The sequence below is a fragment of the Zosterops lateralis genome (genome assembly GCF_965231275.1).
Source record: "Zosterops lateralis genome assembly, chromosome: 13".
NCBI classification, from domain to species: domain Eukaryota; kingdom Metazoa; phylum Chordata; class Aves; order Passeriformes; family Zosteropidae; genus Zosterops; species Zosterops lateralis.
Window position 1 is genome coordinate 8,794,759 of NC_139773.1, and position 13,971 is coordinate 8,808,729.

At 42.2% G+C, this 13,971-nt stretch overlaps 1 protein-coding gene across 1 annotated transcript in view; it reads left to right on the forward strand.

Moving 5' to 3' along the window:
- The window catches only part of TMOD2 (tropomodulin 2), a 32,038-nt gene extending 20,302 nt beyond the window's left edge, over positions 1–11,736 (forward strand). Inside the window, exons 4-10 of the mRNA XM_083871221.1 lie at positions 3,132–3,254; positions 4,329–4,415; positions 7,079–7,209; positions 8,012–8,119; positions 8,399–8,542; positions 8,859–9,003; positions 11,082–11,736. Coding sequence (XP_083727347.1) covers positions 3,132–3,254; positions 4,329–4,415; positions 7,079–7,209; positions 8,012–8,119; positions 8,399–8,542; positions 8,859–9,003; positions 11,082–11,116 — 773 coding nt within the window. The 3' untranslated portion in view covers positions 11,117–11,736. The remainder of the gene's footprint in view (positions 1–3,131; positions 3,255–4,328; positions 4,416–7,078; positions 7,210–8,011; positions 8,120–8,398; positions 8,543–8,858; positions 9,004–11,081) is intronic.
- Positions 11,737–13,971: the final 2,235 nt, after the last annotated feature.

Sequence of the window (13,971 nt, forward strand, 5' to 3'; positions counted from 1 at the left end):
ACCACATAGAATAAAGTAATAATAAAGTACCTTCTAAACCACAGTGTGAATATAAAGAACACCAAGAGCAGCAGCCTTTCTTCATAAATCTCACTTTATAATAATAAAATGTCACTATTCCTCCAAGGCTTCTTCTAAATAATAAATTTTAAGTTGGACCATTGAATCAAGGAAGCCACAATCCATATTTTATTTTGTCAGTGAATTCCATGATGCACTGGATAATGAATTTACAATGTACAGATGTGGGACTAGGAGACACCTCCTGAATCTTGAAACTCTGTCCTAAATTAAAGAAGGAAAACTGTTTGGCAGCTGTCTATAAACAGACACAGGGTTTTGCAGATGGTGGACAGGTAATAAATTCCTAATAACATGCTAAATAGAGAAGTTTTTCTAACCTCCATCTGCTGTGCTACAGCATCTCTTCACAGTGGAATGTTCTTATCTAGCAGTAACAAGAATATTTTTAAAACATGACTGGATGCCAGCAAGGCCCACATACATCAAAGATATATATTACTATCTTTGACATGACCTTGCCCCTTTAAATATTTCATATAACCAATAATAGATTTTTTTTTCTAAAACATTTGCCAAGAATGTGTTAAATGAAACTATCACTGGGAATCATATACACATTTAACGAGATTTGGGCTGTTGTCCAAGAATTACATATGCCTGAAACAAATGTTTAAAATTGTATTCCTATATATGTGAACTGGACAGAAAAGGTATGAGCCTCTACAGGTTTCCATTACCCCCTAATTTCTTGCTATGCAAGATATTGACCTTCACATATTCAAAGTCCTTAGAGAAAGACTGACACTACCACTTTATTGTGTCCAGTTTAGTCCAAACTCAAGGTTCTGTGTCCCCTTAAAAAGTTATGTGTGAAAGTGCAGACTTGGGTCAGTATTTATTAAAAGTGTGACTCGGGTTTGGGCCTGTGAAGAATCACTTACTGACTGAGCCTGATGGAGATGCTTTGTCTCCACGAGCTGTGGAGTTTGCTGCTACAGAGCAGTGCTATCAGTCAGGATAAAGATCAGCAGGATTCCCTCAATATCTCAAACAACCTACTGAATACTTGAAACTCTCATGGAACCACCAGTGATCTGAAAAGAAAACACTTTATGGACTGTATTCCCCACTATCGATAGTTTACTCGGATGTTCTAATTGATTTTGGTTTTCTAGCTTCCAGCACAGTAACGATTTTTTTTCCTTATGTCAAGCTGGCATCAAGTTAAGTCTTGTTCAGTGGTGTATGGAAGCTGCCATCCAACACTTCAGATGACATGGGAGCACAGAGAGAGTCTGTAGTCTGACCTCCTGTGCTGCTATGGAACCTGGAGAGTATGACTGACCTGTCTTTGCAGAGTGTTTCTTACCCCACGTTTCTACTTGATTTTTGTTTGATGCTGCTGGGGTGGCTCTCCTTAATTGCTGTGACCCAATGCAGTGACAGTTAAAACAGTTCTTACTTTTCACCCACCAAAGGCTTTTATATTCTTGAACCCTTTTCTGAAAAGATGACTTACTTGAAGTATCACATGAAAAATAAATCATTCCATGATACTACTATGACTTTCTACATAACTTTCTGTCCAGTTGTGTACTCAGAAGTGGTTTAGCCTTGGCAGAAGTATCTCTAAGGCAAATAATTTAAATCGTTTATCAATAAACCTTGCCAGTTTCAGAAATTTTTATTAAATTTTTTTTCTGAGCTTATTCAGTGACTTGAATCACGGAAGCTGAAAGCATAAAAATGGCTGTAGACAAACTTGTAAAAAAATATATAAATGAATTGGAAATTACTACATGAGGGAAAAATGAAGCCACAAAAGGATGACAGTATTGAAAAAACAGAGGCAAAGCATTTGTAATTCAATACTAAATATCAGAATTACATTCATGAATGGTAACAATATGACTAATACAATTAAACTATTTTAGAGACATTTCAGACAGCCACAGGACTAGATGTAATGCTTCAAGCATTACATCTAGAGTGTACAAAGCTGCACAAAAAGCCAATTTAAAGCTGACAGTGGGCCAAAGCTGCCTGCACCAAAGATCATCACAGCTTCATTACAACAGGATTAATTAAAGCCTGCTTGAGAAATAGTTGTTAGGGACAAGGTGAGGGGAACTATTGCACAGTGGACAGTAGACCATGGGAATTCACTCAATTTTTGGAGCAAAATTGATGCCTGTGCATCATCTAGTGTAGCACTGACTGTAGGGCTTGGTCAGGAAAGCTGGGTGGGAGAAAAGCCCAGCAGTGCTGGTGACTCAAGTGCAGCCTGAGCTCTGATTTAAAGGGCCTCACTCCAAGCATTTGCAGTTACATCATCACAGTGCTGAGGTTAACCATCATAGCAGCCTGAAGGAGTAGTGGAACTTGTTCTGTGGTTCCTGGATTTATCCTGCACTTCCCTCATTTCAGCAGACAGGCCAATGACCTCAGTCTTGGGGGAATATTGCATGGAAACACATCTGCTAACCCAAAGGTATCAGCAGGATACAGAGAGAGACAAATACGTCAGGAGTCTTTCTCAGGCAACACGTGGTTCAGTTCAGACTTTTCAGGCCTGCACAAATGTCCAGGACAAGGCTATTTATGTGAGTGATCATCAGGAGACACAGAGGGAAAATACTCTGGAGGGGCTGGGAATTAAACTGAGTTACTAGAAGAGACCAGGTTTGCTGAGCTTTCAGGATCATGAATGGAAATTCATGAACTGAAAGCTTCTTGCAGTAGAATGGTTTTAACTGCTCCTAGTGCCTCATTTAAATATAAGGATGAAATTTCTGCAAGCTTTTTGTGTAGACCTGATTCTGCCTATTTAAGGACACAGAACCTTCAGAAAAATCCCAGCTGGGACTCCTCCTGAGCAAATTTCCTAAAATAACAATCACCAACACAGATCAGTAATCTGCACCTTTTATTTTTAGACTTATTAAGATCCTGGTGTGGAGGATAACATCAAGTAAGAAAGAGAAAAACATGCATGTGATAATATTTCCAAGCAGTTCCACTGTCCCAGACCTATTCCTCTGCTGCCAGGAGGCAAAGAAGCTGTTGCAATAATTCATTACTCACTCTGGCTTTTTTTCTTATCTTAGGAAAAATATTTATCCCTAAAGAAAAGCCCGTAGAAACCCGCACGGAAGAGAAAGTGACCCTGGATCCAGAACTAGAAGAGGCCCTGGCCAGTGCTTCAGACACCGAGCTCTATGACCTTGCAGGTTAGAGAACATGTAGATATGATCCTCCCACGTGTCCAGCTCTTTCTCTGCCCAGACCTGCCACCAGAATGTCTCATGGTGACCCCTCAAGCACCTGGTGCTCGTCTGAGAGGGGAACAAGCCGTGAGCCACACGTTGCCCAGGATGATTGAAACTGCTGCATTTCAGACTTCTCTACTTAAAACTGATGTGTCAGGCCAGGGGGGAGGATGAACCAGCTGATGTGATGTGGGGAGGGGAAGGGAAAGGTGGGCAGTGGGCTGCAGGCTGGGGTGCTGCCACTGTAAGGGAAGTGACTGATCCTACTGTATCACATTGTTTGGAGCATACTGCTGCTACCTCCTCTCAGCTCTGACATCCCAAATAGCCAGATAAACTTGTCACAGCATGCAGTGCATAAAGATCCTGAATCCATGAGGAAATTTGGAATCCAACCCCTTGAATGAGAAAATTGGTTGCCAGGTGATTAGACTTGAATATCTTCACCACTTCTGATTATTTCCCAAGCATGTTAATATTGATGTGTTTCCCTAAGAAACCCTGGTGGGAATGCCAGTGCATTAAGCTCATCACATGCACAGTGAAATTCTCAGATACACTAAACAATAGAACATAAGAATAATAACAAGTTCAAGTTGTATATTAGGGAAGAAAAGTGACTTGGAGTGTAACATTGAAACAATTTACCCAAAGAGGTTGTGGGATTTCCATCCCTGGGTGTTTTCAGACTCCAGCTAGACAAAGCCATGGCTGACCTCATTAATGCTGGCAACACTCCTGCCTGAGGGAGAGGCTGGACAAGATGACCCATAGTGGTTCCTTCCAGCTGGCACTTCTGGGATATGCATTCTACATTGACTCAATTGTTCAGAAATCTATATTCAAAGTGTCTGTATCTCCAGAATTTGGAGCCCAAAAGACTTTCCCTACAAGCAGGCATGACACACACAGTTAACATTTCATAAAGGGGACTTTGTTTGGGGAACTAAACTACAATTTGTAGCAGATCCTTTCCTGCAGTCTGTGTTCCTGCCATTAACATTGTATCCTCTTGCTGGTGTTTACACATTTCAGCTGTTCTTGGAGTGCACAACATGGTCAACAACCCAAAATTTGATGAAGCAGGAGCCCGGGGTAAAGATGGAAAAGGAATCGTGAGAAGTAAGCAAGCAGATTTTTCTTATGGGCTGCATGTCATCTTTAGGGGCTTCTACACCTCTATGTAGGGTCTGTTGGTCTAATTTAGTGTAATGTAACTGGGCCTAAGTTTGATTGATCTAATTAATCATAAAGGTGACTTTTTAAAAGTAAATACGATCTTAAAATTCATTCGAATAACAGCAGTAGTATACAAACAGAGCAATCCTAAGGAAATTTGTTTTTTTAGAGAGCAATATCTGGCTCTGCAGAGGTGTGAAAGAGAGGGAGTATTTAAGAGGCCAAGACATAATTTTCCATTCCATTTCAGTTTAGGCAGCAGTCAGAAAACAGAGAGAGCTGTAGCTAAGAGTTGGCCACAGTTCAGGCCAGGCCATCTTGCCCCAAGTAATTTACACACCTGAAAAATGACTTGCAACCACTGGGCTCAAATGTGGCAGAATCCATGTCAGAGTCACACCTGTGACCAGAGTCACCTTGAGCTGCAGTCACAGGGAGGCAAAGACTGCCTGGCTGTGTTCCTGCCCCAGGCACTCCCTCTGATCTCCCACCTCCACCTGGCCCCTGTGGCAGTGTGTGCTCACAGTGCCTGTTCTGGGGTTCCCTCGGGACACAGGAAACTGAATTGTTCTGGAAATCCCCCAGGAGGAACAGCTGTAGTTATTAAAAACAAATCCAGAAATGTTTGCACTAAATAAACAGACCTTTGGTGAATCAGATCTTAACTCAGCTCCTCCCACAGGAGGCTGGATGGAGGGAGAAAGGGGTGCATGTGAATTCCAAGCTTCTCTTGAGAGCTGCCAAGCCTTGGTCCAGATCTTGTCACCTCCAGGCCCTGGGATATCAAGTGGGCTAAACTTTACTTTTTAAGACAAAACTGTGGAATGCCTTTTCCTAGGGAAACAGTACAAAAAAAATGTTTTCTTCTTCTAAAGCCATGAGAACAGCAGCTATCTTAACCAAGGGCTTTCTTTTCCATCTTCCATTGCTAAAGGGTAGGTGGGAAAGTAGACAGGACTGTGTCACTTCATTTTTCTCAGGATAAAGCTGCTCTGCAAGGCTCCCCAGTGGGGCCCTGTGTGAGCTGCCATCTATCTCATAACAGGCAACTGCATGCATTGCTAATCCTCATAGATTTCAGAATATTTTTCTTGTACCGAGTCAAAAAGTCAGCTATGTGAGTCAGCTAAACTATGCTCCAATCACAGACCTACGGACCAGAAAATCACCATCCCATCACTGTGTTCTTTGGTCCAAAAGCAATACCTTTCCTTAGCCAAGTGAAATGCTTCAGTAAAAATTTGCTCATCAATGTGGCAAAGCAGCATCATGATTAAAGAAACAAGAAAAACTCATAGAAAGCAACAAGAAGTAGAAAATGAAAATTCCTCCTAACTCTAGACTGAGTACACTGTGATGTCTAACCTGAGGACAGGATGCTTGTGTCTCCTCTTCTCCTCTGCTCCCAGGCTGACAGGGTGCTCCCACAAGTGCAAAAAATGCCTTGTTTGTTTGTTTGTTTACTTTCTATCGTTGCATCCAAGGTGAATTCTCTAAATGTATTTTTCAATTCCCAGCTCCCTAGGAAGGCTGAAGTGTTATTCAGGGATATGTGAGGTCTCTCAGGGAATTAGTAAAACAAAAGGTTTGGCATGAAATGGAACAGAATGAAAACCAGCTCAAGATTTGTCTATGACCATCTCTACTATGAGTATGAGTTCTAAAAAAAGATGTGGTTTTCTTTTGGCCCATGATACGGCATGAACTTGATGAACTTGTACCCATTGCAATGAACAGGAATGTGTAGTACACTGAGACTTGAGCAGAGGTCTTCAAAATCTCTCCCTGTCTGCAGCACAAAATAAAAGAGTTCAAACATACTTGTGGCCAGCAACATATTCCGTTCTTGCTTCTAGTGGTTTGGGTGATCAGGGTTAATAAATTAATCTCCATGATTATATGTGTGGGAATTAGAAGTACTAATTGTGTCCTAAGCTATGATTTTTATGCATCTCTGAGAAGATTTATAGCTCATAGCTTCCAGCACTAAATACCATAGTTCTTTGGAACATGACCACTCAAAGATCTCATAAATCTTGGTGCTGGCAGACAGACTTACTTTTCATGCTTTGATAGTTTTATTATTTAGAAAGTGCAGATGTTGCAATTTTACAAGAGCTAATTGAATTTATAGTAAGGCTGATAGTATCAGCTAAGAGGAGGAAACTGAGGGGCCTCGTGCTCATGCTGGTTTACGTAGCACAGTCTATTCATAGGTGCAGGGACATTTTCTCACTAATACAATGGGCAAGTTCTGAGCACACCTTTCTTTACAGATATTAGACAAAGTGCAAAGCAGCCCTTGCAGTATATCACACCCCAAACAATAGCCTTCAAAGCTGCTTTGGCTCCAATTAATTGTACAGGGATTTTGTATATAAAGGAGGAATTTGCCCATGATGATGCAGCCTCTGTGATCACAGCCTCCAGTGACAGCTCTGGGTGCACAGGGGATCCAAAAGGCATAACAGGGATAACGGGGATAATAATCCTCCTCCTCATAAACCCTTCCTGGACTGCTGCAGTACAAAGTTAAATGGGAATGGAACAGCCAGAGTGATGATGCCTCTTCCTTGGTTGACATTTCATGAGATTTTGTGTTGCAGATGTGGTGAAAGGTGAAAAGGTCAAGCCCATCTTTGAGGAGCCACCTAATCCAACCAATGTGGAAGCAAGTTTACAAAGGATAAAAGCAAATGATCCTAGTCTCACCGAAATTAATCTCAACAACATAAAGGTAGATGCTGTGGTTTCATTTATGTCATCATAGGCGGATATATTCAAATATTTCCAAAGCCTGTGCTTTTTATCTTCAAATTTTGTCTCTCTTTACTGTTCAGAAAAAGCAGGACACTCAGGGAAGGGATGGGGATAGGACTGTTGTAGAGGCTCCAAGGTTATCAATTCCTGATACTGAATTAATTGCCAGTTAAAAGCCCGAGGGGTGACTCCCTTTGGCTGCCTTTCTCAGCAGATTGTAAAAGAAGACATCTCATGGGTGCTATGTAATCATCACTGGCCAAATTCAATTAGCCCACACAGGCAGGTGGAGGAGGAGCTGGCACATGGAGACTGCACAGCTGGCAGAGGAATAGGACAGCAGCTCAGCCATGGTCATGGGCTGGCCATGGCCTGACCCAGTTCCAGCAGTGCTGACATCAGAGCCCAGCACTGGCACCACGAGCCCCTGGGGCCACTGTGCCCAGAGCACTGGCCTTTGGGGCCACTGTGCCCACAGAATTGGCCTTTGGGGGCCACTGTGCCCAGAGCACTGGGGATTTGGGGGCCACTGTGCCCAGAGCATTGGGGCTTTGGGGCCACTGTGCCCAGAGCATTGGAGCTTTGGGGCCACTGTGCCCACAGAATTGGCCTTTGGGGGCCACTGTGCCCAGAGCATGCTCTGGCCATACTGACCTGCTCCTAAAAGCATCAGGGATGTTTCACTGGTATAGACTGTGGCTGTTCATCAATCAGTTTCATAATTAAAATCAGCAGTGTGACTGGCTTTCCTAATTACTGGATTTGTCTTCTTACCCTAGAATATTCCTATTCCAACACTGAAAGAATTTGCAAAAGCTCTGGAAACCAACACACATGTGAAGACATTCAGCCTTGCAGCTACACGAAGCAATGACCCCGTAGCTATTGTAAGTTTTAACATTACTAGAAAAAAAAAAAAAAAAAAAACCACAACAAATTTTAAGTAGGTTCATGTCTGCTTTAGGATATATTCTTTATTTTCCCTTGCAGGAATTCCCTGTGGCTATGCAAAGCAGAAATATAATCTCTTCTGATCTACCTCTATATTCTTCTAAGCATATTGATGTTTTATTTCTTGTTGGTACTAAGCTGTGTTTTGAAGATTCCCTCTTATTCCCTGAAACTTTCAAGATGTTATCTCATGTTCTCTCTTTTTGGCCCTTCAGGCATTTGCAGATATGTTGAAAGTGAACAAAACACTGAAGAGTCTGAATGTAGAATCCAACTTCATCACTGGGACAGGGATTTTGGCACTGATTGATGCACTGAAAAAGAATGAATCCCTAACAGAGATTAAAATTGACAACCAGGTAAAGACAGACCTTTGGGGAAGTTCACTTTTGTTTCTCTTTTATATGGATTCCCAGAGGGTTCCACTTGGGGACTCTGCAGCCTCTGTGGCTCAGTCATTCTGCAGCTCATGTCTCCAGTCAGTGTAAACAAAGAGTGGAAAATTTCTCAATAAAACTACTTAAAGCCAAATACAAAACCCAGGGCAAAATCTCCAGGGATGGGATTCTCTTTGTAGTTTGCAGCCCAATACTTAAATACAACCACTTACTTCTCTCTCATACGAAAACAAATGTTTTCTTTTCTTTTGGGGACACTTCACTACACCACCAACAGAGGCAGCAGCTTGGGACAGCTGTAGAGATGGAGATTGCCAAGATGCTGGAAGAGAACTCCAGGATTCTCAAGTTTGGGTACCAGTTCACAAAACAAGGTCCAAGAACCAGGGTAGCAGCAGCTATCACTAAAAACAATGATCTGGGTAAGATGCCACTATATTTACTCATCATTTCTTTGTGTGAGCCAAGCCCTGTCCTTCTCAGGCACAACTTTCCCTGTCTGTACATTCAGATGGAATTTTGACTACAACATTCAAGCTGCTCTGTGTGAGGGGAGATGCAAAGCTCCTCAGGCTCTAGGGTAGACAACAGCAAATATCTTACTCTGATTAGGAGCCACTATTTTTCTCCTGCTCATGCTGAGAAGGGGAGTTCAGCCTTTTCCATGCAGTGTCCTAAATTTCTCACTGCTCTATCAGCTGTTCTGGCCAGTAAATGAGGAGTCAAACCCATCCTGTTTTTTCAGAGGACACAGAAGTCCTGGCTTTGTTGTCCAAGCCATGATGGACCAGGCCTGCCCAGCCAAGGGAGCAAACCAGTCCCTCCTGCCTGTGTGACCCAGTACAGGCAAAGACAATAAAACCCTGCAAGTGTCACCTGGGTGTGACAGGCTCTGCCCTGTGTGCTCAGAACTCAGAATACAAAGGAGATGACTGGGCAGAAGAAGTTTAGAGTGAGAAGGGGGACAAAAAAAAATTAAACTTTGTATTTTTAATCAGTTCTGCTTCAGACTGGGGTATCAAACCATGATGTCTTTGTGGGTCTCAGCTTGGGTTTCTCTCTGTGGGAACTAAGATAAAAGTTGAGCTAAAACCTCTTTCTTTCATACATACATCTGGGGTTTTGAAATTTTAATTTTTAGCAATAGTTAAGCATTCCAACTATATACTATTTTTCCTAAAACTATCAGAGTCCCAGAGGGGTATTTGAAACACCCAATCTACAAAGAGAGAAAAACTCTTTTTTTTTTTTCCATTATTTTACCACTTGCCATTAGACTTATGTCCTAATCTTCATTTTCCTGTGTTTGTGCTGTTTGGTTTTGTTCAAGATTTTGTAGGACAGAATTTCTAAAGGAATTCAATAAAATAAAATAAATGAAGGAACAAAACACTGAAAGCAGACACAAATGACTGATGCTACACTGCAGGCTTTGGAATAATGCAGTCTGTTTGCCAAAAAGGCCCACTGAAAAAAACCCTCCTCTTAGTAAAGTAATGGGATGTTTAGCAATAAATTGTTGTTATTGACTTTCTGTGGTGAAAAGCATTCATTCATCAAGTTCTACTGCTTTGTTCTGTGCTTCAGCCACTCAGTATCACAAACACAACATGACACTTTGACATAACACTAAATTTTGTATCACACAAACAGGAGAACCTCACAAATCTTATCTGGCCAGGTCAAAAAAACTCAATGCATTTCATTAGAATGTGGAGTAGCAAATGCTGCCCAACTAAACCTGCTCTATACCAGGTATAATGTATCTTAAGTGCTGCAAAAATTCACATGAGATTGCTTGTCAAAATAATCGTGCCCATAACACAAGGTTTACCACTCTGCTTTGCTAAATGGCAACTTCAACCTATGTGGTTTCCAGTGAAAAAGCAGAGTTAATTAACTGACTATCAGATGTTGATGCAGTCAGAGCATGTGATGTTTAAACAGGTAATTGAAAGTCCAATATGATATTATTTTGCCAATATTCGCTGATATTGATATTTAAGAGTACTTCAAATTATTTTCTAAAAAAATATGATTGTCCGTTACCTACAGTATACACTGTGCAATTACAGAAGTTATTAATTTTTTATGCCTAAAGCTTAAATAATCCAGAGCCATGCAGACTAGAGTAGACCAATATCAATTTAGCTGGAACACAGTGCCTTTTAAAGTAACAATAAACCGTAATAAAAATCTAAATGGAATCACTGGAAGTGCAAGATTTCTTTATCTTTATTTTTTCTTTAAAGCTCAAACATTTAGCTCAGAATGTGATTTTTGTGGAAAACATATTGACATGAACACTTGGTGAAATTCTACAGTCTGCAATACAAAAAAAAGCAGTTTAGGTACAATTGTTTTGTTGGGCATTATGATCTATTAATTATGGTATTTGTGGGCATAATTGTGATTTCATGTTCCTGGGAAGGGATGTGACTGTGAGAGAAGCCCTGGTGCTGTCAGGAGGGCAGTGATGATCTCTGTCCTTGCTCTGCAGTTCGGAAGAAGCGCGTGGAAGGGGAGCGGCAGTAGCCACAGCACCGGGGACACCAGGCACCACTGGAGGCCACCACCAGCTGCAGCCTCAGAGTGCTCACTGCTCACAAGGGAAGGCACTGGAAAACTGTTACAATGGGAGTTGCTGATTTCTGTTAATGTCTCCTTTTAACCTTGAAAACAGAGCCTGTTCATTTTCAATTTTCACGGTTAATTTAATTCTTATGAGAAAGGTTCATAGTTGGTTTGATTTCAATGAAGAAGATGGTTTGTGGTATCTGAAGCCAATATGCAGCATCTTAACTGTGTTACTGAGCATAACATATAGTGACTCTGACCCTTATTTTAGACACTTTTTGATATATAAAAATATGACCTTGTATATAGATAAGGGATTCTCTGCTGAAAATAGAAGTTTTAGGGCCAAGTTCTGCAATGCCTTATGTTTGTGAATAATCTTTACTTATGTGTAATGTCCTGCTGAACTGAATCCTGCAATGGGCTGCTCCCAGGAGTAGAACTAGTGATGCCAGTACAGGTTTGCAGGTTCACACCCTTGAGCCTCTCTCCTGCAGTGGGATCTGGGCAGCTGGAACCACCTTGGAAAGGCACCTGCCACCGTTGTTGAGTCCCCACCCGTCCAGCTCCCAGTGCAGGATCACACCTAGACCTATGAACATTGTCAAAGCGTATTTGTTTACATAAGCTTAGGTTAGGTGGATCGTTTTGCAATGTTACACTGATATTTTTTATTCCTACTCCACATTGTAAAGTAATATTAGTGCTGCCAATCCTATAGACGTTGAATGTTTTGGGTTTTTTTTTCTAGGCCAACAAGTTTTTGTTTGCTACTAGAATGCACAGTTTACAGCTAGTGATCTTAACCTAAACAAGTATTCTGAGCAATATTTGTTTTGCTTTGAGCCATGAGTTTGACTTTTTTTTTTAGTTCTGGTATTTATGTATGTTTGTTAGCATTATAGGACTGTTCTCAGGACCTTTTAGATGAAGATTAATTAAATACTTAATCCAGGAGAGCCACTGTGCTACCAGGAAAAGACATTAAAGGGGTAGTTTTGACAGCTACATAACTGACATTTATATGCTGCAGTTGAGGTTTTTCCCTGTATCACAAGGCACATGGGTATTTGTGCCAGTGTTTATCTGAATAAGGGCAGATTTAAGCACATGCACAAATGCTTTGCTAAATCATGGCCTTAACTTCCATGCTAGACATTATCCTAACCCAGTGGAAAACACTCATGAAGCAGCAGCTAACCCCAGTGCTCAACAGCGTTGAAATTTCAGTAAGAATTCAGTCTGACGTTTCATTTTGCACATTTTATTTTCTAAAACTACTTTCTACCACAGTTGTATCACTGCCAACAGCTGACTAACAGCCAGAGGTTCATTTTGGTTACACATGTGCATGCTGAGAGAGTGAAGGGACACTCAGGTCAGGTGTGTCACACACCCCAAGCCTTCAGAAAGCTGCAGAAATGCTCCCAGCTCTGTCACCTGGGGCACACTGGCCTCTCTGAGAGCAGGGATGAAGCACTGCTTGCCTGGGGCAGAGCTGGACACTGCAGTCACTGCAGGCTGCTCCTGTGGGCACAGTGCAGCTGGGCATGCAGGGATCAGAGACCTGGGGAGCCCCAGAGCAGTGGTGGATGCTTGGCACACCTCCCTGAGCGATGTTTTCACCTGGCTGGGGTGTGAGCTAACAGGATGAACTCTCCCTCTGTGCCTTTTAGAACAGAAATTAGTAGGTCCAAGGCAAAGATCTTCCTGTTGGATACTGGTCTTTGTAGTGGGGTCCAAAGTGAATAACACTCACTGAAATCCCACTTAAAATACTTGGCTAAAGTGGTCTGCTGAGCTGGGATATAAAGTGCAGTAGCCACAGTTTACTTCCCTGAGAGCTCCCAGTCTCTACAATTTCCACTTCTTCCCTTCCTCAGAATAAACTCAAACCTTTGCTTTGCAAGTAAAAAACAAAACACACAGGGGAGTCTTGCTAAGGTTTTCCCTGGATGCATGCAGGATTTGCTGTGAAAATCTTTGATATCTCATTTAAAAAACATTACAAGTTCTGTAATACACTCATAACTCTGCATGGGTTAAATAGAATCCTTAAAAAACGTTTGGATTACAAGGGGAATACTGGGCTTTGCACCATGAAGTTTCGTGGGTGGGAAGAGTCCTCATCCACAAAGCCTAAAAATTATGCTACTGATAACCTTCAGTGATAGGAATCACACTGCCCCTAATTTCTTGTTCTTTTCCTTTGATCCAACCAAGGGACTTCCAATTATCTATCAATTCTTTGAAGACTTTATAATTGTTATTTTTTCTTTAAGAGTGGTACGTATCTGTGTTTAAGGGAAACAAGTGCAATCCATTCCTAGTCTTAATTGCCATTGACAGTGTTGGTATTTGCATGCAGCAGTTTCAGGAGGATGGGTTGGTCTGACTGCTTCATGGTGTCTGCAGCATGTCCTGTACAGCTTTGCTCAGAGCCACACTGTGGTCACACAGTCAGGGGGCTCCATGCATGTTTTGCAGCCCCAGTTTGCACCATGGACTGAGGTAAGTGGCTGGGGAAAGCCCCGTGGGCTCTCCATCCCCCTGTCTGCCATGCCCTTTGCACAGCCAGGGCTCCTCTGCAGGGAGGAGCCTGGCCCTGGAGGGACCATCTCAAACACCAGCCCCACCGTGAGCCAGCAGGCAGGGTCAGAGCTGGGCACCCCAGACCTGGGACTCTGCTTCCTTCCACCACGTATGAGGAGAGCTCCCAATCCATGGCTCTTTCCTCCAGGCAGCTGCTGCCAGCCCCTGCCAGGAATGTCTTTGTCCTGCCTCTTCTGTGGGCTCCAGCTTGTCACCAGCCC